General features: G+C 37.6%; 1 protein-coding gene and 1 long non-coding RNA gene across 28 annotated transcripts in view; one reads left to right on the forward strand and one right to left on the reverse strand.

Annotated features, from left to right (window-relative positions):
* Hdac9 (histone deacetylase 9) overlaps positions 1-27248 on the reverse strand; it is an 869516-nt gene that overhangs the window by 34166 nt on the left and 808102 nt on the right. For all 27 annotated transcript variants that reach the window (XM_030246984.1, XM_006515264.4, XM_006515266.1 and 24 more), the window contains 2 exons: positions 25473-25606; positions 14201-14285 (listed from right to left, as the gene is read on the reverse strand). In XM_030246984.1, the coding sequence (XP_030102844.1) occupies positions 14201-14285; positions 25473-25606 (219 nt within the window). The remainder of the gene's footprint in view (positions 1-14200; positions 14286-25472; positions 25607-27248) is intronic.
* On the forward strand, positions 4966-14918 carry Gm40384. The gene is made up of 3 exons (XR_872673.2): positions 4966-5037; positions 7083-7323; positions 14171-14918. It is a non-coding gene; the product is annotated as a predicted gene, 40384 (long non-coding RNA).

Here is a 27248-nt window from a genome sequence, read left to right on the forward strand (position 1 = left end):
AGGATGCCAGGAGGGTCTTGCAGGGATTGTGTGCCTGGAGGAAGGGCAAGATTACTCTTAGTATTGGTCAACTGGAATTAACTGTGGTGGGAGTAACCCACTGACCTTGAAGCTTCTCCTATCAGAGCCCATTGTCAGTTTGAAACTTCTGGACCTGCCAAAGCTCCCCCTTCACATTGTGTTGGAAACCTTGGAGCTACTTGGGCATAGGTTTAGATTTTACTTTCTTGCCATTTGGATGAGAGCCCTTCGCCTTTACACACTATGTGCTCCTAGGTAGAAAGCTGGTTACTGACTTTGACCCTATCAACATTTAAGGTTTATGATTGGCCCAGAACCGTCATTCCCTCTACCTTCTTCTTTTCACTTGCAAGTTCTCCATCGCCTCTTAATACTTATTAAACACCTGCTTATTATGGCTAAATGGGGAATTCTAGGAGTATCAAAAATATTACATAGGTATCAAAGTATACTCTTAAAATTTGCCATATGAATTGAGTGGTGCAACCTCATGAATGGGTATAACCCCTATTAATTGGTATAACCCCTATTAATGGGGAAATTTTTTGAAGGTAAAAAAGGACAAAAATAAAAACCCTATTTTATATGTCTTAATATTCATTGGCTGTGGAGAGCTGTGCCTTGAGCAATCGCGTGCGTGCAGTGAGCAATCACCATTATAAGATGGCGCTGGCTTCCATTGTGCCTAACTAGTAAACAAGCCTTATGCGCAAGTGCAAGAGTGAACTCACGCCTAGTCACTGCCTATCTCTGGGCGTAGTAATGGGGTGATGGGCGAGCAACGAATCAGGAGCTGTCACGCCACATCAGGTGCTGAAACGTCACGCTGCGGGCTATATAAGTAGCGCCATTTTCTGGGTTCGGGGTCTTCCTGAGAAGTAAGCAATAAAGCTTTGTCGCAGAAGATTGCGGTTGTCCTGAGTGTGTTCTTGCCGGCGGGGACAAAAGCTCGGGCAATAATTGCCCAAAAAATTTTTTTTTATGTGAAAGACCTAAAAAGTAGTGCTATTCAATTTTATATGGACAGTTAAAATTCATTTGAGGAAATAAAATTTACATAAGTCATATGTATCAAAGCAGAGTAACCAATATCTATATTGACAACCTGAATATTAACAAATAACATAAGTAAAATGTGGTGCTTGACATAAGAAATGGTGCATAGGTTTGCGTATTTGCACACTGGATCCTTAGCTGGTAGTGCCATTTGGAATGGTTTTGAAATTTTAGAGTTTTTGCTGTGGTTATGACAGACTCTATCTCTCTTGAACCAAGGACCTAAGTAAAACTGTTCATCTTCAAGTTGTTTTTACCAGAGTACTTTAGCACAGCGACAGAAAAATAACTGACTCAGACTTATACTTCCTAGTAAATATTTACGTTGCTGCTCCGTTTATGGAGAGCATTTCTGTAAGGCTCTCTCCCTCATATAGTTGCTATCTACCGAAACTGTTAGGAAGAATATACTTTGTGTTTTGATGGATTGTGGATATTATAGGCTACTTCGCAACATTGCTTGCAACACTCCATAGCATTAAATGTTATAACTCTGAAGGTTTTGGTTTTTTTTTTTTTTTTTTTTTTTTTTTTTTTTTTTTTTGCTTCACTGCTGCATGCATTTGCTTTAGAAGATTTGCTGTCTATGCATTCATTTGTTTAAATGAACTATGATCATTCACTTGATACTCAGTGTCAGTTTATTCGCATTACTTTGCTAAGATATTCTGAGTTCTTGGATCTGAGGACCAGCATAGTTTCCTTATTGCAAACACTTTCTTCTATTATGTCTTTAAGTATGTTTTGTCACATGCTACTTCTTTGGAATTACAAAGAAGTAATACACACACACATATATATATCAAAGTCATTAGAATAATGAAGATAAAGCGATGGTGAAATTTCACCATGCACCCTTCTGTATGCAGATAGCCCAAAGATACAATACCAATTAATGGGAATGCTGCCACTTGGAAATTCTTTTCTAGTGGGAATGCAGAAAGGCACAAGCACTGGGAATTGTGCAGTGGTTTTTAAAAGAGTTTATAATAAAGTTTCCATAAGATTGATAAATCCTCTTTCCAGGTATTTACTCTAGAGAAATTAAAACTTGAACTTACACTAAAATCTGCATGTGAATAGTCATAGACCTTTTTATATAGAGTTGCCTGAACTAGAAGTGACCCTGATATTTCACAGTAGGACAATGGATAAGTAAACTGTGTTTTATCTGGACAATAGATGCTACTCAACAATAAAATGAACAAAATAGTGATACAGTCAGGAAGAAGCATGGTGTTTGAATGGACTCAACAGTAAATAAATAAGAAAATAAAATCAGATGCAAAAGGACACATGTCTTACTATTTCAATTATTTTTTTCTCTGGGAAAGCTGAAACTGTAGAGTATAGAATAAGTTAATGGTTACCATGAATTTAGCATGATGGATGAGATGACTGTATACAGACAATTGTGGAAAGATTTTCAGAGAACTTCTGACTTAATACTATGATCCCCCTGCCCCCCTCCCCTCCCTGCATTTGTGTGCAAGGCCACCTGCTTTATCACTCCAACCACTGACCTGGAATTCAGGAGACTAAACTGTTTCTTTGTTATGCCTTACTGAGTGATCAATTACCTGTTTGCTTATACCTGCTCAGGTCAGTGCTTGGGAATATTGAATACAGAACTAAATAAAATATGGCTTTTCACTCCATGTAGAATCAAAGGAAACCTATGCTCATTGATATATGATTGCATACATATACAGATAACAAGTATGTATACTTAGAGTGATACAACTTATTTGTTAATAAAAATATATTTTACTGTTTATAAATTTCTGAAAAAAAAAGAAGTAGGGTATAATAGGGAAACTCCAAGTGGAAGACAAATGATCATGTGACTAATTATATTATAAAGGGAAAAAAGCATGCTGAAGGAAGAGTAAAGTTAGCCTAAAGAATTTTAAAAATAATAGATTGAGTAGATGGTATGAGCCAAGGACACAAGACTATCCTCTAATTTGTGTAATGTTTGAGATGGTATAGATTAGCAATTCTGAAACTGCTTCATATGCATATGAGTTATATTAGTTGCTATATGACCCAGACTTCTCATTTTCAGGGAAAGGCATAATAAATATGGAAAGATAAAAGGTGAGAATGAAACATATATATATATATATATATATATATATATATGTATGTATGTATGTATGTATTTCATGGGGACGGTTCTGAAAGAGTGCTGTTCTAAATAGCCAGAGCTATACTGATTTGAGTTGGGAGGATAAAATTGGCTTATAAGCCAGGGACTAAGTATCTATGGGTTTAATAAAATTAGTTTTCAAATAGGGTAATGTAAGTGCTAGAGATGACTAGATGTGAACACCTCCATGCTGGGGTGGTTCTGTTCAAGGATGAGGGATTATGACAACACAGATAACTAGGTGTGGAACATTCGTGACTTTGGAAAAGCATGAGTTTTCCAGAGTTTGTTTTTAATGATGGGAGGAATTATATAGTGCTTGATTGTGGATGGAAGCAATGTCTCTAAGAACACAGATTGATGGCTGCTATTTATTCTAAGGAATGTTGCTGATATTTGAGGAACTGGAGCAAAGGTTAGCCAAAGGATAGTGAACATGGAAAGGCTGTTGGAAAGGCAATAGATAAGGCTGACCTGAGATACAGGGGGATTGGATTTGGTTCACTTGAGTTTCATGTACAGAACTGCACAACAAATCCATCTCTTGAACACCTGTTTGTTTGGGTGCTGCAAATAGTTATTTGTAGAACTAATCCAGACTTCATATATTCTTAAGTTGTTCAGAGAGATGGACGGAGCTGTGGCGATGTAGACTGAAAAGTAGAATGTTGTCTCATTTTGAAGAATATGACATTACAGTTATCCAGAGGACTCAGTGAAGGAGAGAATGGAACGGGATGATGAAAGAGGAGGAACAAGGACTTAAAAACTAGGAAGTACCCCAGGGTCCTAGACGTGCAGGTCAAGCATGGCATGTATGTGGCCTAACACAGCCATATATCCATCTTTGGCAGTGACATGGTTGCCAATGCTGGTTTGTGATTCAGTTTTCAGTCTTCCCTTCCATTGGCTAAGACAATAATAGATGGTCATATGTTGTCCTGCCCCTTCTTAATTCCTTTCTCATTCTCTATTTCTGTTTTCTTTTTTAAAAAATGTGGGGTGGGCAGAAAAGCCAGATTATTATTTCAGTAAGGTTTTGTGAAGGTGATTAGCCACACACCATCCTTTGCTTTTATTATTATATCCTTCATAATTAACATTATAAATAATGCTGGATCACTCCATTCCTTACCTTTGCCTGCTCTCCCTACTGGTATGTATACCTATGCTTTAGATTTTATGAATCTCTCTAAATGGGTTGTTTAGTTACTTAGTTAAAGTTCATACTTTGTTGAACCCAATGCTCCTGTGCACTGAAGGTTTAAGTGAGGAAGGTCACTGTCACTGGTTTCTTGTAGAAATGAAGAGTTAAACACGTCAGCACTAAATGCCTATCCCAACTCTTGCCAGGACCCAGGAGCTTGCACATATGTTGGGTTCCATCATGTGCTCACATACCTTACTCTTTGTTTCAGCGTCACTGTCCACTGCTCCCTGGTACATCTCAACTTACTCTGTTTTCCTTTCTCTATTCTGTTTACCCATATCATAGAGAGTTCAGTAATATATTAAAATTTATTCTTTTACCATATAGTAAATCTCTTTGATTTTTATGTCGGACCTGTTAAAGCTTCTTTCTCTTACACCTGAGACAGGAAGTTTGGGGGTTCTGATTTTACTTAAAAAAAAAAAAAACAGGGTAGAGACGGATAGATCAGTCACAGAGATGCTTAGATAGGATGAAAACAAACTTTAAGATCACAGAGGATAAAATCTTAGGTTTCCTGTTTCCTAGGAAAAGACCTTCAGCAACATGCCTGGCTTTGTGAGGTCTCTAGTGGCTATGGATGGATTGCATTGCAGAGGTATGTGGGGACCAGACAAAATATATGCAAACTCCTAGCAAGCGCTCTTCTCTCAAGCCTGACCTCGAAGTGCTTTGCCTCAGCTAATGGGGTCCTAAAGGAATGAGAAACTCACCTGCTTAGAAATAGCTTAGAATGCTTTCTTTCCCAGAACACTCCTGTTGTTAAAGACGGTTCAGCTCAGACACACACATGATTTTATTTATTCTTTTGGTTTAATTAGTTTTGACTTGAAAAGAAAAAAAAATGTGAATGAACGTTTTTGTAACTGCAGATGCAATTAGAAACCAACAAATTACCAAACCAAGTTAAATCTCTAAGTGGACAGAAGTTTTTTGTTTGTTTGTTTGTTTTTGTTGTTGTTGTTTTTGTTTTTTATAATTTGGGTGAATTTTAGTGATGGGGCTCCTCCACACAACAGTCAGACTTTCAGTGTTTCAAGAGAATGGTGAATTAGAAAGTCAGGATCAAGTTTGAAAGAGTCATGTGAACACATTGACCTGGCTGTGATACAAATGAGGGTGGCTGGGGTTACCAGTGGAAGGATGCCTAACACTGCTTTTCCTCAATGAAGGTCTGCCTGGCCCCAGCTCTAACATCAAGGCCTCTGTCTAAAGCCAAAGGCTCTATGACAAATCACAGCTCACACCTGACAATAGTCAGGGCTTTAAACTCAACAGGGCAGGGACTTGAAATTCTGCCAAGTCTTGCATTTTTTTCTGATTAGATTTGTTTTACAAGTTTACCAGGGGCTCCAGAGTAGACCCAGAGCTCTCTGGCTCCTTGGAATTTGGCACTGGGCTTCCAGACCTGAGTGTGGCTCAACATCAATTAGTCTGGACAACTAAAATTCCAGTTTCTAATTCAAAGTGATCCCGCCCCCACCACCACACACACCTAAGTATGTCACCTTTAAAACAGATGGGGAAGTGGGGGACGTGCACACAGAAACTGAAGCAGGAGGAGTGAGTTCACCTGTGAGCCAACAGAACACAGTGGCTCAGCAGGAAGAGTGTGGGGCAGATCTGCTGGGTTCATGATCTTGCTTCTACCTACCCATTAGTTGTGTGGCCCAAGGGAACTAAGTAATCAATGGCCCTCAATGTCCTTAAAGTGGCAGTGAGATGGGCCTCACCTTACTGAGTTGCTGGGAAAAGTTAATTGTTAGATGGTATTAGTGAGAGTCTGAGGAAAGCATCTGGCAGATAGTGAACACTTAATAACTGGTATTTGAACATTTGCTAATAGCTTATAATATTTGCCTTGTATAAGCAATTTCTTTTTTTTTCCATTTTTAATTAGGTATTTAGCTCATTTACATTTCCAATGCTATACCAAAAGTCCCCCATACCCACCCACCCCCACTCCCCTACCCACCCACTCCCCCTTTTTGGCCCTGGCGTTCCCCTGTACTGGGGCATATAAAGTTTGCAAGTCCAATGGGCCTCTCTTTCCAGTGATGGCCGACTAGGCCATCTTTTGATACATATGCAGCTAGAGTCAAGAGCTCCGGGGTACTGGTTAGTTCATAATGTTGTTCCACCTATAGGGTTGCAGATCCCTTTAGCTCCTTGGGTACTTTCTCTAGCTCCTCCATTGGGAGCCCTGTGGTCCATCCATTAGCTGACTGTGAGCATCCACTTCTGTGTTTGCTAGGCCCCTTGTATAAGCAATTTCATTCACTGGCCCTCTATAATGTCACTGTAGAAAATAGATGCTTGGAACAAAACTAACATTTCTCCAGCATTCAAAACTTGGCAAAACTTGTGGGTTTTTTTGAAGCCAAATTTCCTTTGTTCCCTTTCAAGCCCCATTTCCTAAACTACTCTTAATAGCGTGAGGTAAATATTGACATCTTTTGCTTTCAGAATCAGAAAAATCTAAAAATCATTTGTCGTCTCCATGCTAACTAATGACCTTATGCTAAGTCTATTTTGGAATAGAACCAGTCAATAAGCCCCGATCTTAGTATAGGCACAGTAAGATTTTACGATTTACCTTTATTAATTTAAATTATGTACAAGTTTGTGTGTATATGTCTGTAGGTGGGTATGTGCAGCAGAGTACTGATGTCCAAGGAGCCCAACTACATGGAATCCCCTGAAGCTGAAGTTGACAGATGGTTTTGAGCTGCCTGTCATGGGTTCTGAAAACTAGACCCTGGTCCTCGGGAAGAGCATCAAGTGCTCTGAACATGCCAGCCATCTGTCCAGCATCTTCCGTCTTGTAAATGGAGGCCGGATGATGTGTCATTCTGGCTTGAAATCAAACTTTACATCCCTGAAGGTAAAAAGTCCCTTTCCAACACTGTACCCTTTCAGTCTTCTCCCCTGGATCTCACCAGAATGGAAATGGAGGAGAGAGGAAAAAGAAAGATCAGGAAAAAAAAAAAAAGAAGAAGAAAATCAAAGGAAATAGGATGGGACAATAGCTCAGTGGAAATTTTGAGTGAGGGCAGGAATGTGGTATGAAGTCAAGTTGCGAATCAACTACATGATGATTTACTAAGGTCATTGGAAATGTGGGAAAATGGCTGTGTTCATGAGCCCTTAAGGTAAATTATTGGGTAATTTCTCTAACATGAAGTGATATATGCAAATTCCTACTAGATGAGAAACAATCTGAATTATCTCCTGGATGCCTGATGGAAATGCATCTTCCCTGGGGAAGGAGGAAGCACAGTATCTCAGAGATGGGAAAGGGCAGCTGGGGTGGCATTGCAGAGGAATGAGCTCAGTGGTTGTTACCTTTACAGCAAGCCTGTGCTTACTTTAAAAACGCCATTTTCATTTCTTACTCTCCAGATATCTTTTGAACTAAGAGACCTGAATGGCTCATATTCTGACTATCTATTCTCATGCACAGTCATTGGTGTTTCTTATTTTGTCAGTTAGGTGTCTCCTATTGGAAACAGTGGAAATAAAATCACCTAAATTAGCCTTCTTTTGTCACTGTTGATTTATCAGCTTCAATGTTTTCTTCTAAGGATAGTTTTCAGAACTAGAGTATGAGCCAGAATAAGAAAGAAAACAAAACAAAACAAAACAAAACAAAACAAAATAAAGGAATAGGAAAAAACTTTAGAAGAGCAAGAAGAGGTGGGAGAAGTTCACTCAATGACACCGGTGCCTAACAGAAAGCAGAAGCACTAATGAGGATGAGGAGGCATCAGACAAACTTGCCTCACTGAACAAAGTCTGTTTCTTTCTTATTTCCCTAAAATACAGAAGAGTGTGTGTGAATCTTGCTTGCCACACTGTGCTCAAGCACATACTTATTTTTACCATTCTCCTGCCTCAAAGAAAATCATCTCCCTTTACAAATTGGCTTAAAAGTTGGGTATACTTGGAGAGCGATATACATACTTTTAATTGTTCCTAAATAACACTCCACAAGTGTGTTTTTAAAAACTAGATAATAATAGCAATGTCTTAGTTACTTTTCTCTTGCTGTGATCTGACACTATGACAAAAGCAACTTATTAAAGAAAGAGTTAACTTGGAACTTATGGTTGTAAAGGAGGTATCAGTGACCATCACAGCAAAGAGCATGGAGGCATCAGACCTACAGGACACTGAAGCACTAGCTAGGAGCTCACAGCTCATCCCTAAGAACCAGGCTAAGAGAAAGAGCTAACTGGAATAGCATGGACTTTCAAAACTTCATAGCTTGCCTTCAATGACACACCTCTTCCAACAAGTCCGTATCTCCAAATTCTTCCTAAACATTTCCACTGACAGAACACCAAGTATCCTAACACTGAGTCTATAGGACTGTTTATTTTTTTAATATTTTTATTAGGTATTTTCCTCATTTACATTTCCAATGCTACCCCAAAAGTCCCCCATACCCCCCCACTCCCCTACCCACCCACTCCCACTTTTTGGCCCTGGCATTCCCCTGTACTGGGGCATATAAAGTTTGCAAGTCCAATGGGCCTCTCTTTCCAGTGATGGCCAACTAGGCCATCTTTTGATACATATGCAGCTAGAGTCAAGAGCTCTGGGGTACTGGTTAGTTCATATTGTTGTTCCACCTATAGGGTTGCAGATCCCTTTAGCTCCTTGGTTACTTTCTCTAGCTCCTCCATTGGGGGCCCTGTGATCCATCCAATAGCTGACTGTGAGCATCCACTTCTGTGTTTGCTAGATATAGGGCTGTTCTTATTCAGACCAAAGCAACATGTAGGAGAAATGAAAGTTCATCTTTTATCTATGTGATGTATTTGATAAGAACATATGACAAAATTACAAAGACTGTTCCTTCTTTATTTTGACTTTTAGCAAAATAAGAAATCCTACTAAAACTCAAATTATCCAACACAAGAGAATGCATATAGTGGAGAAAAGATAAAAGTGAGGATTCAAGGAGAAATTTCCACATTTCTTGTATAATTCTACTTCTTATTCTCCTAACCCCTCTCTGCTAGTAGCTCCAATTAGAAAGCTCTGATATCCCTCTTGAAACCCAAGGAAGTGGTTTTCTCAATGGTCACATGATTGGTGAACAGAAGAGAGGATTATAGAGGGATTCATATCATTTTAAAATTCACCACTTTGTGTTTTTCAACTTGTCAGCTCCAAACCACTAGATGGTGGCAGCAATTTTGAAAAAGGATCCCCAAATCCTTATGCACACATATATTTTCTTGATCCTAAAATCAAAAGACACTATGATTATCACATAGGAGGTCCACAAAGTCGGTTGTCACTTACAGAGGGTAGTCTTACAAAAAAATTAAATGAGAGGAGATCGTGTCTCTATACCCCAACTTCTCATATTTTGGGGTTTCACACATAAAAATCAGTATCACTTGTTACATGTTTTTAGAACTTAAAATTATACTCTTTCAAGCTGAATAAATTTGATTTTATGGAAAATTCAGTTCATGGTTTTCCCAGCCTAGTTTCAGTGAAGCTGTTGTCATGGGGCAGCATCACTATATAAAGAATTGGAAGACCCTGTGGTCTAATGTGCTGTGGAGAAGCAAGGGAGATTTCAGGGTCACATTAATGCTATAAGCATGGATTGTGGGAAAGAACACACACACACTCACACACACACACACTCACACACACACACACACACACACACACACACACACACACACTGCACTGCACTCTTCCACTCTGGCATGATTCCTCCCAGGCAATGCCTGTTTGTTATTTCTGCTGTGCAATCAAGGGCCAGACTCAGGTCTGAAAACTGTGTCTACCAAGATTGTCAGTGGAAAGATTTATACATATAAGTAGCTGTGTCTTCAGAGCAGGGCTGACTCATCCTTGTGGGTTGTGAAGTAGGAAGAAAGGGTTTTTTGGATGTGTCTTGTTTGCTCTTCTTCATTTCCTTGAATGGTTGGCGGGCATAGTTATATTAAGCTACCTAAAAAACCTGATGTGGTCTAAATCAAGAAGAATGGAACAAGAAATTACTGGTCAAATAACTAAGTTTTTTAAAAAAAAAAATATTTGCAAAGCACTTGTGCAAGTCAATCATTGCGTGAATGTTTAAGTAAGATCAAACAAGCAAAAATATCAGTGACAGGATTTGTTCTGTGAATAGATATAAAGCCAAATAAGCACATATTATGGAGGCTTCCTCTTTAAGACTGATACTATTCCTTTGTCACTACATCTCACATTTTTTATCCGTTTTTTCATTGTTAGACATGCAGATTTTGCTCCTATCTCTTGGGTATTCTGAATAGTGTTGTGATGAATGAAATGCTAATATTTTTAGATCCCTTTAAAATTATTTTTGATAATATTCAGAAGACAGATGACTGGATATGTGATATTATCAAAATTACCATATATATATATATATATATATATATATATATATATATATATATATGGTAATTTTACTTTCAACTTTTAGAGGACAAAGAAAACTTTTTAAACTACATTGCCAGCCATATACCCCCATCTCTTTTCAAAAACAGTTGGTTCTTATATTTTTGGTTGTGAGCCTAGCCTTTAACGGCTGAGCCATCTCTCCAGCCCCAGTTGGTTCTTATATACCATTAATTATCATGAGATATAAGTAGCCGATATAATCTATAGGGGTGGGTGTGTTCCACCTGTCAAGATAAATGAATGCCCTTCTGCATGTTTATATCATTTTCATCTTCAGCCGAATGAACAAACTAAGCAAAGATAGGACCACAGGGATGATCCTGCCCCAAAGTACACAAAAGAAGCATGTGGCCAGGCAGTGGGCCAATGCTAATCAAAGCATCCAGCACCTGCATACCCTCAGCTGGGGGCTCTGTTCTCAAAAAGAAATCCACAGAAGGCTTGTCAGCACCTTGTTGTGTGCCTTGGGAAAGGACTCTCTAGGAACGTGCCTGAATGTTTCCCACATGCTAAAGCCCACTTCTCAACATTTACATAGCTCCAAAGTGCAGCACGGAATCCTTCAGAACTTGGGCTAGGAGGTGGGATAAAACTCAAACACTTGCTTTAGCTGAAAGGAGGACCCTTGTGGTACTCGGAGACACTTGTGAAGAACGGTGCACATGTTAAAAGGAAGGCTACTTTTGTGGCCCATTTTCTAGGAATGAGGTTCATGGTCTCAGAAGGACCCCATGCTTGAATCACTTTTCTGCTGTCAGCGTCTCCAAATTCTTAACATAGTTCTAATGAGGAGGGAGTCTTGTGTTTACCTCTCTCTCTGTCTCTCTCTCTCTCTCTCTCTCTCTCTCTCTCTCTCTCTCTCTCGTCCAAAAGTTATATAGCCATGCTTCACTCTTTTCCATGCAGAACCAGAAAATAAGATTCTGGTCAAGGGTCCATAGTACTCCAGAGCAGTTATGAAAGAGTGGGATATAGATCAGGGAGAACTAGAGATCAGTCAGTTATATAAGAAAATTGAGTATTGTGCATTGAACTCGAAGCCTGTCATTTTAACTTTCTTAGTCAAAATGAAGTTTCACACTCTAAAAGAGCCACTTCGCGTAGCTCTTCCATGGACTTTCCTCATTTCTTTTCATTATTTTAGTTTGAAAGAGCAGCCTAAAAGACATATACATACACTTGGAACCAATAGAAATACTGCCCAGTGTCAGAGCACAGTGCTGAAGGACTGAGTCTGTACTGATTTTCACTCGTCCCCATGATCAGAATTCACTTCCAGAGTTGTGTCTGTCTGTCTGACTGTCTGTCTGTCTGTCTGTCTGTCATTTCTCCACCTTATTGTACTACCATTCATCCTCCTCCAAACCACAGTTTAAATCCAAGTTTGGGTGGTTCTTCTGCTACTCTTTCTTAGAAGGTTTTTTTTTTTTGTTTGTTTGTTTTTGTTTCTGTTTTTGTTATTTTTTTTTTAATCAGACCATCACAGGATTGGTTATATTGCTTGAAAGGCTCGGGACAAAAGGAGGGCTATTTATTCAAAACTTCTTATGAATTTTAAGGCAGCAACAGCAAGAGTAGTGACTCAAACATGGACCATCCTAAGCATGGGATCTGCATGTCCACAGACCAAAGGGCCATGAAGCCCAATCATCCATGGCCATACTATGAAATATAAGCTTTATTTAAGTAGTCCCTGAGGGACTGTGAGGGAAGGGAGAGAGCCTTGCTTTTGCACAGAGCATGGGGCTCTTGCCAGGAGTTGATGAAAGCATTGGTTCATTATGACATTGAAGAATGTGACTCCAGTATCACCTACTCAAATCTACCCACTCCCAAGTTCTAAGCTTCCATTCACCTCAAGCCTCCTCTTTGCTGAAGAAGGAGGCTGCTTCTTTGTCATTGCCTCAGTGTCTCCAGAGAGCATGGAGTTGCAGTTAGACATTGGACTCTGTTTCACTCACCAACTGGACTATAAAATCCATGTAGCCAGAACCTCCTCTACCCTCTCTTCTTTGTCTTCCTCTCCCCGCTCTCCATCCTCTCTTTCCCTCCTGCTTTTCCTAACCTTTGTGCCTTGACAACTGCTCAGCACATAACAAGGCTATTCTTGAGTCCTGAAGACACACAAGAAGTGGTTTCTGTGAACACTCTGTGTGTATAATGGCAGAAGAAAAAGAAATCAGCACACATGAACACTGAGTTCTCTTTCTAGTGCCAATATCGTATACAGGGACATTGGATCAGATCTGGATAAACCTGAGAGGGTTGTCATAGATCATCTAAAGAGTCCTTTTGAGGGATCTGAAATGGCACTTCCTGGGCTCTTCTGATTGACTCTCACAGTCCTGAGCAGACTGTCTACTAGAGCAGATAAGCATTCCCAAGCTTGTGTTTGGAGGCAGTCAGTTCCTTTACCTTAGCTTCATCCCAGTAACTTTGCTCTCTAATATTTAAATATTTATTTTTCTGTTCCTGAAAGTGTTTGGTCTCAAAAAACCAAAAAAGAAATTATCATCTATTCCACAGCTATATGTAGTCAATAAGTATCCAGTAGATGCCTATAGTGTGAGATGTAAGTGGAGGTTTATTTGAGTTTGTGTATGACATTATTGTCATTAATAGAATATAACCATTCTTTTCATAATCACACCCTCACACTCTCATCTCCTGGTTGTCACAGTACAAGAGAAGACAGGGACTCTTAGAGATGGCAAAGGTTTCTCAGTGGTGTGGAAATTATGCTTCTGTGGGAAATCAGCAAAGCTAAATTTATTTTGTGATCGTCCTTAGAACCCACTTTTACCATTATGCATTTCTCTTTCTGATAAATTTCAGGTCAATCTATAGTGGGGGATTCTGACATCTGTGAACGTAATTGTCTAATAAAAATGTTTGCTTTACCATGTTTGCCAAAGTGGGACTTTGTCATGATGACAATGTCTCATTCATTTTCCTTCCTTGCCAAACTTAAAGCAAAGACATAGTTGGCAAAGCCCAACACATTTAGGAGATAACTTACTCTTAGTTAAAACTGTACTACGCAGTCACATTTTCTAAATTTATTTCATTGTTTTAGATCACTGCTCAGTGGTTGAGATAATTTTAAGTACGTAGAAAACTTAAGAAGTACAAGATTCTAAGTGTAGGTTCTGAGTTAGGATATCAGATAAGACTATCACAAAGCATAGCAAATATTTCAATAAAATATATGTGCAAATTAAAATAATTATTTTTGTACTTTTATTCCCAATGTAACTTCAATGAACTTGACCTAGTTAAAGGTGAAGAAGAAACGGAAGACATACTTTGGATGTCAATGGTCTTCTGTAAAGAAGCGGCTGCATTCGTATTCACGGACTGGTGGAGAGCATCTTCCTCAAGAGGACCAGGCTGCAAGAACAGGAGAGACCATGGCAGAAAGTGAGATCTTCATAGTAAGTAGCACAGAAACCAAGCAAGTGAAAAACCCCATCCTCTGCGGTGCGGCCTGCTCCAAGAGCTGATTAGCATTTTGCTGACATCAGGTCCCCAGGTGGGTGTAGTTGGTTATATTTTATGTCTTGTATCCATATAATTAAATTCCAAGGAGTTTTCCTATTGGTCTCAAGATTAATGTATAGAAGCCCTGAAGCAGGTGCACATCTGTGTATTAGTCATTTAAACTCTAAGTTATTTGTATAATTTTCTAGGCTCCTCACAAACCAAATTCCTTCATGATGGTATCAGCAGCTGAGGCCATGAACAAACTCTCAGGGAAGTTGTGTCAGATAGAGTGGACAGCCTATTATCTGTATTTCAGCAGTGCTTTTACATTTAATTGTCTTAAACGTTAAGTACTTCCTAGTTGAAAGCCATGAGACCTTTGTTCCTTGAACAAAGAAGAAGCAAAAACTATATTAAAGAAGCCAGAGGAAAGAACAGCACAGCTCCATGTAACTTTGACTTTATTCAAAAAACACACTCATGTCAGCCTCATGCATTGGACAAATTCCTTCTGTGCAAATCTATCATGATCTTATGGAATTACACTGATTTTTTTTATGGAGGAATTTGGCAAACATTGCCAGAAATGCAGGAGAGCTTCTGAGAATTTATGAAGCCTCTCTATTAGAGTCATGTCTGATATCACAGATCCTAGACACATGACTGAGTGTACTGTGAGGTAGAATAATTGCAAAGAAAATAACCATCTAGTTTGGGGGACACAGAAAGCAAGCAAACAATAGCACCAAGACATCAGACCCTAAAAAGCTGTTTTCCTAGAAAATTCAAGTTAATATCCTCAAATAAGATGTGGGCATGGCTAATAAGCACTGTGGCATGTCCAGGAACTGCTGTCACTAGACGTACCAAAGAATAAACTCATCCAAGTTTCTTCATCTGGAGGAAGAAATAAAAACCCTAAGTGATTATAAATTTCCACTGCATATGTGAGTGAATCTCACCCCCAGGGTCTCTGTGAGTTGATTATTCAATACTTCAATCACAGGATTGAAAACAATAGCACCTTTCTTCCAGATGCCACAGGATAACAGAGTAGCTCAGGGATATTTATACATGAGTAAATTCACTAAATATAACTTTGTAGAGTGTTTTTCTTAGCTGCCAAAGAAAATGCTTTAAAACATCAAAAGGTCTGTGTGCAACACAGTTTAGTGAGGTGGGGAAACATCACTGTACCTAAGTCAATGTCAACGAAAGGGTGTGAAATCTTAAATGCTTGTATTTGGTTAAAATCTTTCTTTTCCTTTCTTTTCTCTTCTTTTCTCTCTTTTCTTTTCTTTTCTTTTCTTTCTTTTCTTTTCTTTTCTTTTCTTTTCCTTTCCTTTTCCTTTCCTTTCCTTTTCCTTTTCCTCTTTCCTTCCTTCCTTCCTTCCTTCCTTCTTTCTTTCTTTCTTTCTTTCTTTCTTTCTTTCTTTTTTAAAGTAGGACTTCAGATTGTATCTTTAAGAATATGTTATCCTGGTACCACCTCTCATCTCAGAGGAATGATTGAATCCTAAGCTGAAATTCCCTTGGAAAACGCGTTCTGACAGATTAGGTAGACTTGAGTGAGCCACATTGCTCCTACACAAACTTTCCTTCCATACACTGCTTTCTCAGAACCTAGAGAGAAATAATTTTTCATAGCAACAAAACGTTTCGAAAAACCACTTCATGTTAGAACTTATACGCAAGATTGGCACAATTAGTTCTTTCAAAAAACCTTCCTGAGACTTCAGATAGAAAATGCTGATAAACAGAACTGTGTTGGATAGGGAGAGAAAGCTAGAGGCAGATTACAAATAAACGTAAAAGCCCCGCTTCTGCAACTGGAGCGCCCTGAGGTCTGTGGGCTTGTTTTCAAGTCCCGGGTAATATAGAAAGTATATGTGGTTCAGAATGTTGAGTATGAGAATACAAACACATATAAACCCACAATCTGGAGTCTTCAGTTAGATGCCATGAAGTTGTACCTACTTGTAAAAGCAACTCGAGAATTAAGGAAATTAAATTGATCATTTAAGCCTCTCAAACCATTTCCTCGCATGTTTTAGGTGAATGTCATTTGAGGGTTTAACCTTCAGTAAATTGCACCAATTTGTTTCATTTTGAATATGCTCGCACGGACAGGGCTGACTTCAGAGTGTGTGCACAATGTGGGCTCTTTATTTTCACCCAGTAGCTCTGCAGAGACGGCAATGGGCAGGACTCTCTCCATTGGCAAGGAAGCAAACAGCATTTAGGGCTGTTTTCCTAAAATTAAAACCTTGTATGGAGGGACCACAGAATTGAGTTGTGTTCTTTAGAGAATTTGTTGACTCAATCATTCAGAATTATGGGTACTAAAACCATCTGATTGAAGCATCCACTTGATAAATATTTATGAATATTGGTCATTATTAGTAATCTAATAACTAAGTAATGAAATAATACTAAGTAAATAGTAATTTTTAATAAATTTGGAGCCAACATGAGAATACACAGTAAAGCTATGTTAAGTAGTTTGACCAAGAAGATGTAGCCGAAATATTAGCTATTGAGACTGATCAGAATTAGTAAGAGATAAAAACAAAATCTAACCGAACAGACCACTTTTGCATACAAACGTTTCAGAAAGATAAAACAGATCCAGATGTAAGAATTCTTACACACCTATCATGCTTCCTGTCAAACAAGATCATTAAATAAAGCTAATTTTCATAGTTATTAAGATAAATTATATAATTTGACTACAACTCATAGGCACACAATGCTAGTTATCATTTTTATTATGTGTAAGATATAATCATAACTATTCCTTACATGAATTTAGGCTCAGTGATAGAGAAACCTATGTTTTCACAACTTTGACATAAAATTGAGGTATTGTGTAGACAAAGCAAAGGTGTTTGTTCAGTTTCACCTGTCTGTCACATGATTTCAAAGGACTGCCACTGTTTTAAAACACCAGCTACAGACAATTAACTAGTGAACAAGGGAGACTTAGAGACCATGGACTTGAGCTGCGCTCAGGAATGTCTAAAGGAATATGGGAAGGGCTGGATAGAGGAGGGGGAAATGATGCAATTATAGTTTAAGTAAAAATAAATTGATAAAGAAATCAAAATGTTTTAAAAGCAATAACAGGAATACAAATAGAATGAGATTTTAAAAAGTACAGCAGTTAAGCTTTAGCCCAATTTGAGACAAATGAAATCTACACAGTGGGGAACATTAAAGTCACAAACATGGATGTAGGTGAATACTTGTTAATATGTCTAAAAATATTTTAAATTTTAATATTCTGGTTTGTGACTTGAAATTATTCTAGATATGTGGTATATTTGGTGATATATTTATAAATTATGTATGTTTATTTATTATCAATTAATTGATTTTTTTTGTTTTTGTTTTTTGTTTTTTGTTTTTTTTTGTTTTTTTTTTTTGATGTATGACCTTAGTAAAACTCAGTCTGGCCCTGGATTCATGAGCCTTCTACATTAGTCTCCCTCCCTTGGCATTATAGGTGTGTGCTACCATACTCAGATCTAAATTTATTTACAAAATCTTTTGTAGGTAATTTCAGCTTTCAGAGACTTTTAAAGATTATTCAGAATTTTTATAATATGGAAGACCTCATCCAGGTTCTCCTCATGTTGACCAGATACGTAAAATCTATTTATATTTCTACTTTATTCCCTATACTACTCTTGGTATAATTGTATAAATATAATTGTTTTTTTTACCAACTTTTCAAGTAAATTTTAAATTTTCACAGATTTTAATCAAGTTGTAATTAACATTAACCTTGATAAACTTAATTAAACAGACATTAATAAAAATAGTTTAATAGATTTGTTGCATACACAATCATATATAATAACAAGATATTTCTAATTCATCTTCAGTCTGTATAGTGTTTGTTACCACACTATACTGTCTAATCCTCACACTGTAGTTTTGACACTGTACTGACAAATTCTCACACTGTAGTTCTGGGATAAAGAGTGAAAGTACTGAGCACTTGTTATCTCAGAAAAATGTTTTTATATTCCATCATTGAAACACAATTTTTAAAAAGTTCACATTTACTAAACATTGTACAATTGTAAATAAAATATAGTAATCTCCTAAAAATTCTCTTTTAAAAAATATAATTCTTTATAATGATACAAATGAATAGGCTATAGTTATAAACAATGATAGAAGGGACTCTCACAAACACGATATTTAGAAATGGGTATATATATATATATATATATATGCACATACAACATTTCCTCTTCATCAAGCTTATAAATTGGGAATTAAAATATGCTGTAAGAAATTCTAAAATCAGTTACTTTTGAAAAGGAGAGAAGAGAATGGGTCTGGATCATTAGGAACTTAGATTATCTTGGACCTATTCATGTGATGTCCTTGGGATACTTCATTGAATTGTTCATATTTGTGCAGACTTCTGTATGTGTATTGTATTTTACTCTTTAAAAACAACTTTGGAAATATAAAACTTCCTCTAGAAACTCAACAAGAGAGAAGCTCTCTGACATAGGCAAGCAGGGACACAGACTGACTCTTCAGACCATGTCTGTTCCATTGTGCAATGATGTTCCTAAGAAACACGGTGAGAATGTCACGCTGCAACAATGTTATGCTCTTAGATACAGACCATAAGTTCATTGGCAAAGAAAACTGAATGTTTGCCTTCAACATTCAAACAACTCAGATGAGATCCAAAAAGTATTTGGTTGTAAGGATCAAAGGGATTATGGAAGAATGTGATGGCCAAGACCAGGAAGACAAGGGAGGCAAATCAGGACACTCACTTGACCTTCCATGCTGATGAACAATTTATTATCAATTCCCCTGTGAGGAGGGATTGATACTTAAAACCCTCTCTCTCATCTAAATAATTGCCCAAGAATGACTGCAATTAGTTGTATATGTTTAATTTGATTGCATAAGTAAATCTGGTTATAATTTTATCCATACTGTGAATTATGAGTGAGTCATTTTAAAAATAGCCATTGTTATTAGTTTGAAGTCACTCATAGTTTTCACCTAATAGAGTTGGAGGGGTCGGAATCAGAGTGGATTCTGTTGACAATCAAGTCAATAGACAGGCAGGCTTAACTCTACTATGCTTAACTCTCACCTCCAAGTGGATAATCGAGGGTGAAATCAATACAGCACTAAAGAAACATCTCTGAACAACAGCAGAGCCTATCAAGTCTTGTAGGAATGATGGTAGGACCAGGATGGAAAGGAGCAACTGTGGCTATTCAGTTCTTGATGCTAAGAGTATTCCTCAACATTACAGGAAGCAACAGTGGACTGGACTGAGATTGGTGGTGGCTAGTATTTAATGTGTATTCTAAGTTTTGATCTACATATTTTATTTTTTTGTGAAGTTTTGCTATGTAGCCTCAAACTTGTAACCCTCTGCTTCCTGATTCCAGAGTTGACAGGCATTAAGCACCATACACAGCTTTCTTTGAGTTCTATTGAAGAGATTTGCACAAAGAACTGTTTTCCATGTCACATCTGCGATAGGCTGGTGGTATTCACCAAGTGAACAACTTCATTTGGCTACAGATGAGATCTGTGGTAAATGTTCATCATGGTCTGTTTCAACCTGTCCCTGTGATGCCACTGAGCTGAGAGTGGAGTAGAGCTCCCCACAGCTGGTTTTCACAGTGCATCAGGAGATCTATAGGCTGTAGCATCACTGAGGAAGGTACTTGTTCACCGACAATGTGAGCCAAGTTGCTCCTAAAGATGTTGTCCCCAGCAACTGAGCTTCTAATGCCTCCAAGTCTCACTTTAGTGATTTCATCTGTTGTTGTTATTGCAGTCACTATTTTACTCCATGGTATGGGCATATCCACTAAAACCTTTCATATTCTTCACAGATATCCAGTTATATATATGTGATGATAGTCTATTTCCCTTGCATAGCTATGTTGTCTGTTTTATTCCTCTCAACTTGGCCTTCCTACCATCAGAAACAAAACTAGAACATCCATTCAGAGTCACCTGCAATTCTAGGGAGCCCCACTGTCTTCATGTATGCTTTCCTATTATATAACATATCTTCTCCTTAGATACTAACTTGTCAAAGCTGTACTTTTGTATCCAAGGTCAAGGTTAAATTATACTCTTCTGTAAAATATTCCATCCTGTAGATAAAATAAATATCCCTGCATTGCATCCCTAGTATCTTTGATAACATTATCATTAATCTTCTCGAATTAGTATTTCTGCTCAAACAATAGATGTCTAATAAAAGGCAACAAATTAATGGACAGATAAGAGCATTCCATGATGTTTGGTTCCTTACAAAATGCTTTCTTTTATTGGTAACTATAATCCATGATGTGTTTAAGCTCACAACCCATATTTCTTTTAGCTTTATCTGAAAAACCCAGACAGAAATAACTCAGTTGATTTGCAAGTAGTCTTGAGTTATCTGGACCGCAGAGCATTTCCTGAAGCAGATGGTTCAACTTCTCATACTGATCACTGAATATAAGAAACCAGTCTCACAGGGTATATCTACATTGGAAAGAATCTTCAAATAATATTTTTTTCCAAAACAATTTTATTCCCTTTAGATTATCCACATGACTACTTTTGGAGTACAGACAGGTACAAAATCTAAAAGAAGAGCATGATGGAAAATGTCACTCTGGCACATCATACACCTTTTCTCATCCTCTACTCACGAATTGCAACTATTTAGGATCTTGTAAGCATTCCCAGATTCACACCAATTCCCCAGTGGACTAAGCCCCAGTCATACATAATCTAAAAGATGAAAAAAGATGGCAAAACAATGTCTTCATGTAAAAATCCAATGCAAACAACTCCCCCCACCCCCGACCCTCAGTGAACAACTTGGACATCAATATCTCAAGGGTTCACCTCTGGGGTGGTTGTCAACACCCACTAGGAATCAGTTAAAGATGTCTTTTTTTTTCAGTGTCTTAGACCCCACCCCCACCCCCAATTCATCTTTAAAAACAAAGGCAATCTCCACATTTAGCCACTGTGTGTGAAATCCCAGCCAAAGGGGAGCGCAGCTGGATATAGTTTAGAAGAGACAGTAGTTATTTAGAAAAAAAAGGAGAAGGAGGAATGAAAGAGGAAGTGAGTGAAGAAGAAGGATAGATGGAAGGGAGTGAGCAAGGGAGAAAGGAAGGAAAGATAGAAGAAGGAAATGAAAACAAAGTAGAAATCCAGAGCTCATGAGCAAGGGCAGTCTAGAGCCTCCAGCATCATCTCAAGAGCTTCTCTAGTTCTGAAAATATGGGTTTGCGCTTTAAAAAGAAAATGTGCTCTCTTTCTCATGAGCTTGGTCCTGCTATTTATTCTTGTATGTTCTGTGGCATTTGTAGGGTCCTGTTCTCACCTCATGACCCGAAGCTTCTCACACTGCATATCCTCTTCTTTCCTTTGCTCAGTAGAATGTTTGTTTTTAGACTGGATTCCATAGGGATGAGAAATCCCTAAAGCTTTTCTCACCTCTAGGGAAGATTTCTTTCAGGGGAAGCAGCCTGAGGTGCTGCTAATTGGCTTTGTAGAACAGTAGTTGAGAGTGGCCTTAGAGAAACTGAGTGTGTTTGCCAGCCAGCTCCAATACAGATGACTGAAATAAAAGTCTCCAACGAGTATCGCTGTTCCTGTCTCTAAATCTAAAAATGAGGTGGCTGTTCCCAGAGCTGTGCCTGATGCTTTTTCAATCGATCTCAAGATTTTTCTCATGTAGGTGTTTAATTTCTCATAAATTCCAACCTGGTGTTTTTAAGGGCTTCAGTTAAAAATATCCACCATGATTTGATTAGACTGATAACCCTCAGTTTTATACTTAGCCTAGAAAAAGGATAAATGAAAAGAGAGAGAGAGACTTCTAATATGATTTCAAAAATCAGTCTCCTCCAGGAATTTCTTGTACCATACTCAAATTAGTTTTAATCTAAAAGCATATTATTTGACTGACCTTGTGCAAATTTCTTAAAAGTTAGATGTTTTACTAAGTGTATTTTTTTTTCCTGCTGAAAGTATTTAAAAAGAAGAAAAGCCTGTTTGAGGTGTAATGTTTAAGTAGCATTTTCTTAAACAGTGATTTTTGGTACCCATCTTTGTCTACAAGTTTATGTAGCTAATGGTTCCAGCTGAACCTACAATTCCTTGAGGCTCTATCATTTATTAGTTTGCTTATAATAAGATAGAAGGAGAAGGAGAAGGAGAGGGAGAGGGAGAAGAGGAAGAAGTGGAAGAAGAGGAAGAAGAGAAAGGATTGTTTTGTTTTGCTGTATTGACAAGGTCTGGCCAAGAACAGCAAGAAGGAATAGCATTTTAAAAGCTGGCAATATATTTCTGAACTTTAATCCTCTACACATGAATAAATACATCTGACGAAGTGCAGAGTCCCTCACAAAGGCCCTCTTGACCCTTCTAATTTGAGCTCAATTGCATGCTCATGGTTGGGAAGCTAGTTGGTTCTGTCAGTATTTTAAGCTCCAGCTTCACTTCATTGTGTTATTTGTAACAGTGAAATCCCAGATAATAAGTCATAATTGCTCTATTAATCACTTGCAAGGAGACTTGGAGGGAAATTGGGATTTTTTAAATTGCAGTAATTGGCATCTGAAAGATGTCGTTTTTATTTTCTTATCCAGAGATTACCACATAAAACTGCAGTGGAAATTGCATGTAAGTTCTTTGGTTAAATGGTGAGGTATACGCAATATGCCTTATATATTATTTTTTCTGCAGAAATGAAATTTAATATGTCACTGTAGTCACAATGACCTTTGACCTGCAAAAAAGCATTGAAGGCAGGCCTTGGATTATAAATTATATTGTCAATGAAAGTGAGAACTCTTTGTTTCTTGGGTTGTTTCAAGTATTACATTTTCATTTCCTCTTTCCAAATGAATTATAATGTACAACACACTTATGCTTTTCTTCCATTTTTCATTTTAAAAAATCCTTCTTTCTTTTTGCTTTGTTCTTCTGGGTGTAGAGAGATCCACTGCAACAAAATTTACCTTTCATTGTTCAATATACCAACTTCATTTGTCATTCCTTTAGTATCCCATGGGAAAGCTATATCCATGACTATGTCCCTAGAATTTTTAGTAGGAAAAAACTGAAATAATTAGACTAAACTACCCTTTCCCTTTCTTTAGATTAGGATAAACAAATTTTAGACTTTGTTTAAGCAATTGAAGATGGCCAACCAAAGGAGAGAATATCTTAGCTAGTATATTATAATGACAAGATAAAACTTACTAAAAGACATCCAAAGAATTCAAGCCAGTTAAATAATCGATATAACACCTAAATATTTTCAGTCAGCACTTCCTGACTTTTATTTATTAGCCATGTGGACAGATTAAGAGTGGCTAATAATGCTCTTATCTAACTGTGTATCAGAGCCTAGTTTTCTTTAAAGTAAAAGATCATTGGAGAGATTACACCATCTTCACCAGAGATGCAATTTTAGAACTGAGAATTTGGTTATATACAGAGATTATCAATAGCAAATAGACTCATTTGAATGGCTGTGCTGAGAGAGCCACTAAATCTGTTCATCTGTGGGGTCACAATGCACAGCTCATTCTGGTTTTCTGGCAACACCATTCTGAGACCTATCAAAGTCGATAAGATTACACAAGTGGAGCCAGGCATGGTGGCACGCGCCTTTAATCCCAGCACTCTGGAGGCAGAGGCAGGTGGATTTCTGAGTTCAAGGCCAGCCTAGTCTACATAGTGAGTTCCAGGACAGCCAGGGCGGGCTATACAGAGAAACCCTGTCTCGAAAAAAAAAAAAAAAAAAAAAAAAAAACCAAAACAACAACAACAAAAAAAAGATTACACAAGTGATTAAAGAGCATTCATGATTGTTCCAAAAAACACTATTCAGTGGGCAAGCAGTCTAAGCTAACCATCCCCCAAATAAATACAACATTTTTGATACTCCTTTGTTGCTACCTCCAAAAATCTCCCATTGTGTTTGACACCATTAGTTTATAACAATCACAAAAGACTATATTTTAGACCTTGGATCCTGTGAATGAAGGGTGATTTGAAAGAGCAGCCAATTGTTGATGATAATTATGATGTCCTTAGAGCCTCCTAGCTAATGCACTTTCTAAAATTACATAACAAACAGCGTTAGGCACTTTGTCAGTCCTGCAATTATTTTTTTTTTCAAATTAAAAAACGTTATGTACTTATGCAATAAATATGGCAAAGTAATTGTGTTGAAGCACTTTAGATTCACGTGGTAAGTTCAGCAGTGAAATTTATAGCATTCGGTGTATGGGGGAAAAAGCACAATATTTCATAAATACATATACAGTATCATAAGTTTTTGTTAAACGACATAAAGCAACGGTTTCAAGAACGGTTCTATGTATTGGACCATTTACTGGATGATAGTAATCAATATATACAAGCATTGAAATAGTTGCTGAGTTGAATGAATTGACATAAAATCTTGTCCTGACTTTGACACAAATGTCCAAGGGAATAAATAAGAAGCCTGCATAGTGATTAGCAGTTTGTGCTGTATGTTAGATTTGTGATGTAGACCTTTGACCTTTTAGATTCAAATTCAGGTCTTAGATCTCCTGCACTCCAGCTGTATGGCAATAGTGGGTTTTTCAACCTTGAAAAGATTCCTTATCACTCTCAAGAAGATAGGATAAAAAAAAAAACTTAAGGATGCTGTTTAAATGGCTTTATTTTTCTGACTTTGCAACCCTACAGGAAATCTCCAAAACTTCTAGAAGTTTGATTTCATATTAAATGATTCAATATCCATTTGATTGGGTCAGTAGACAAAACAGACTTCTTTCCAAGGGATTTCATTGCTCAGTTTCGGCTGTGTAAATAATTTGATTGAAAGGAATGCTATGTGGATACTCTACCTGGAAAGAGAGTGTAGCATGTCAGTCAAAGCACAGAAATTTCTTGTGCCTATATCCTTCATGGTGAGAGCTACAGAGAACAATTTACTTTCATAGATTAAATGATAAACTTTAAAAATACACATGCATATAACTTTGTCATTTACTCCTTCTGTTCGCTACTCTTAATTTTTACCTCATTTCCTAGAAGGGCATTTATGCAGGCTTCCGATGCATCACAAATAGCTGTCAGATCATGTCCTCCTTCCAGAGCCAATGCCACACGTCCATTAGCCAATGTCATCAGTTGCTTCGTCAAATGACCAAAGCCTACCATAATAAAAACAGAACATTTCAAAGTGTTACATAAGGAAGTAAGTATGTTACTAGTATGTAACAGTGAATGAATATTTATTCTGTTAGGGTGACTTCTTAGGATTTTCTAGTGCTACTTCATTTAACACCCACATTATTATGTCAGTGTTGCATACAAGGGCACTAATGCCCAAGATCCCACGGATAAAAAACATCATGGGACTTGCACTGTTTCACCTGTCTCTTCACTAATATATATCAAAGGCTCACTTAACAGGATGTGTGCCCATCAGTTCCAAGCCTTGAAGAAGCTGTTAATGTAAAGTGGTGGTAGAGCGCTTGATTAGGATCTGTGGCTCTACATTCCCTTTCCCAGATTCTACATGCACATGAGCACGCACAGACACACAGGCACGGGCACGAGCGCAGTCACGCACACATGCACACATACATGTGCACGCACACACACAGACTAATGCTAATGAGGTAAACTATTCCATCTGTCTGCCACGTGCTTCTTGTCTTCATGATTAATCTTTATTGTAAAAGGAAAGTTTCTAGCAGTACTTCATTACCGTTACATATGGCTCAACTTTTATAGTCTTTTAATATAAAATATTTGATAAATACAAAAATGTATAAATGACATCTATACATTTGTAGGCTACAGATGACTTGATAACAATCTCACTTGTTTCTCAAGAAAAATTGTTGTTGGCGCTTCTGGTGAAACCCTGTGCTTGCCATTCTCCAACAGCATTCTTTCCCCTCAGGTGTCAGGAGTCTGAATTAGCTTTTATTTTTGAAGAAGATCATAATATTTATTAGATATACAGGAACGTATTTGGCTTTTCAAATTCGATTGTTTAATTTGCTTGCCTTTGAACCGTACACAAACAGGTTCGTTTATTTGCAGCTGGCTCTCTCTATGCATCGTGTTTTTCAACTATGTTGATGCATGACACTATAGTTCTTTGCTGTCTAATAGACCAATTTCTTTCACAGAAGAGATGGATTACTGGCTTGTCCATTTTTCTTCCTATAGATATTTGTTATTGTTGCCACAAAACTTTTAGTTTTTAGTTGCTGTTATTGCAAACGATGCTGCCAGGAATATCCTTATGAAAGTCTTCTGGCGCACATATGTAAGAATGGAATGAAGTTGTGAGTTAAAATCTGTTAAGCAATCCCAGATTATTTCCAAAGGCCTATTACCAGCCCTCCACACTTAGATGCGGTCATGAGAATTGCAGATCTGCCACATCCTTGCCAACTCTTGGGAGACCTTTCTAAAAAGGTGGATGGACCAGGCCTCATTATTATGACTTTGTTCTGTATTAGGAAGGAGCTATCCATTTCTAGTTGGAGTTGGAGTTATCATTTAAACAGCTGTAGAAATTCATTTAATCCTCTACATGGACTGGGCTTTTCCTTTCTTCCTACAATTTGGGAATATTGTATGTTAGCATGCCTTCATGAGTATTTCTAATATTAAGACATCTTTGCACTTATGACATAAAGTAAGCTGGCTTCTGATATATTAGTTCTTTGTATGAACTTAACAACTAATCTAACTAATTTTCTTAGGAAGTTTGACTCATGTTCATGAATGGGAATAATGTTTAGTTTTCCATTTTTGTGTTGATTATGATGAGTT

This window comes from Mus musculus, chromosome 12 (genome assembly GCF_000001635.26).
Source record: "Mus musculus strain C57BL/6J chromosome 12, GRCm38.p6 C57BL/6J".
Classification (NCBI taxonomy): Eukaryota; Metazoa; Chordata; class Mammalia; order Rodentia; family Muridae; genus Mus; species Mus musculus.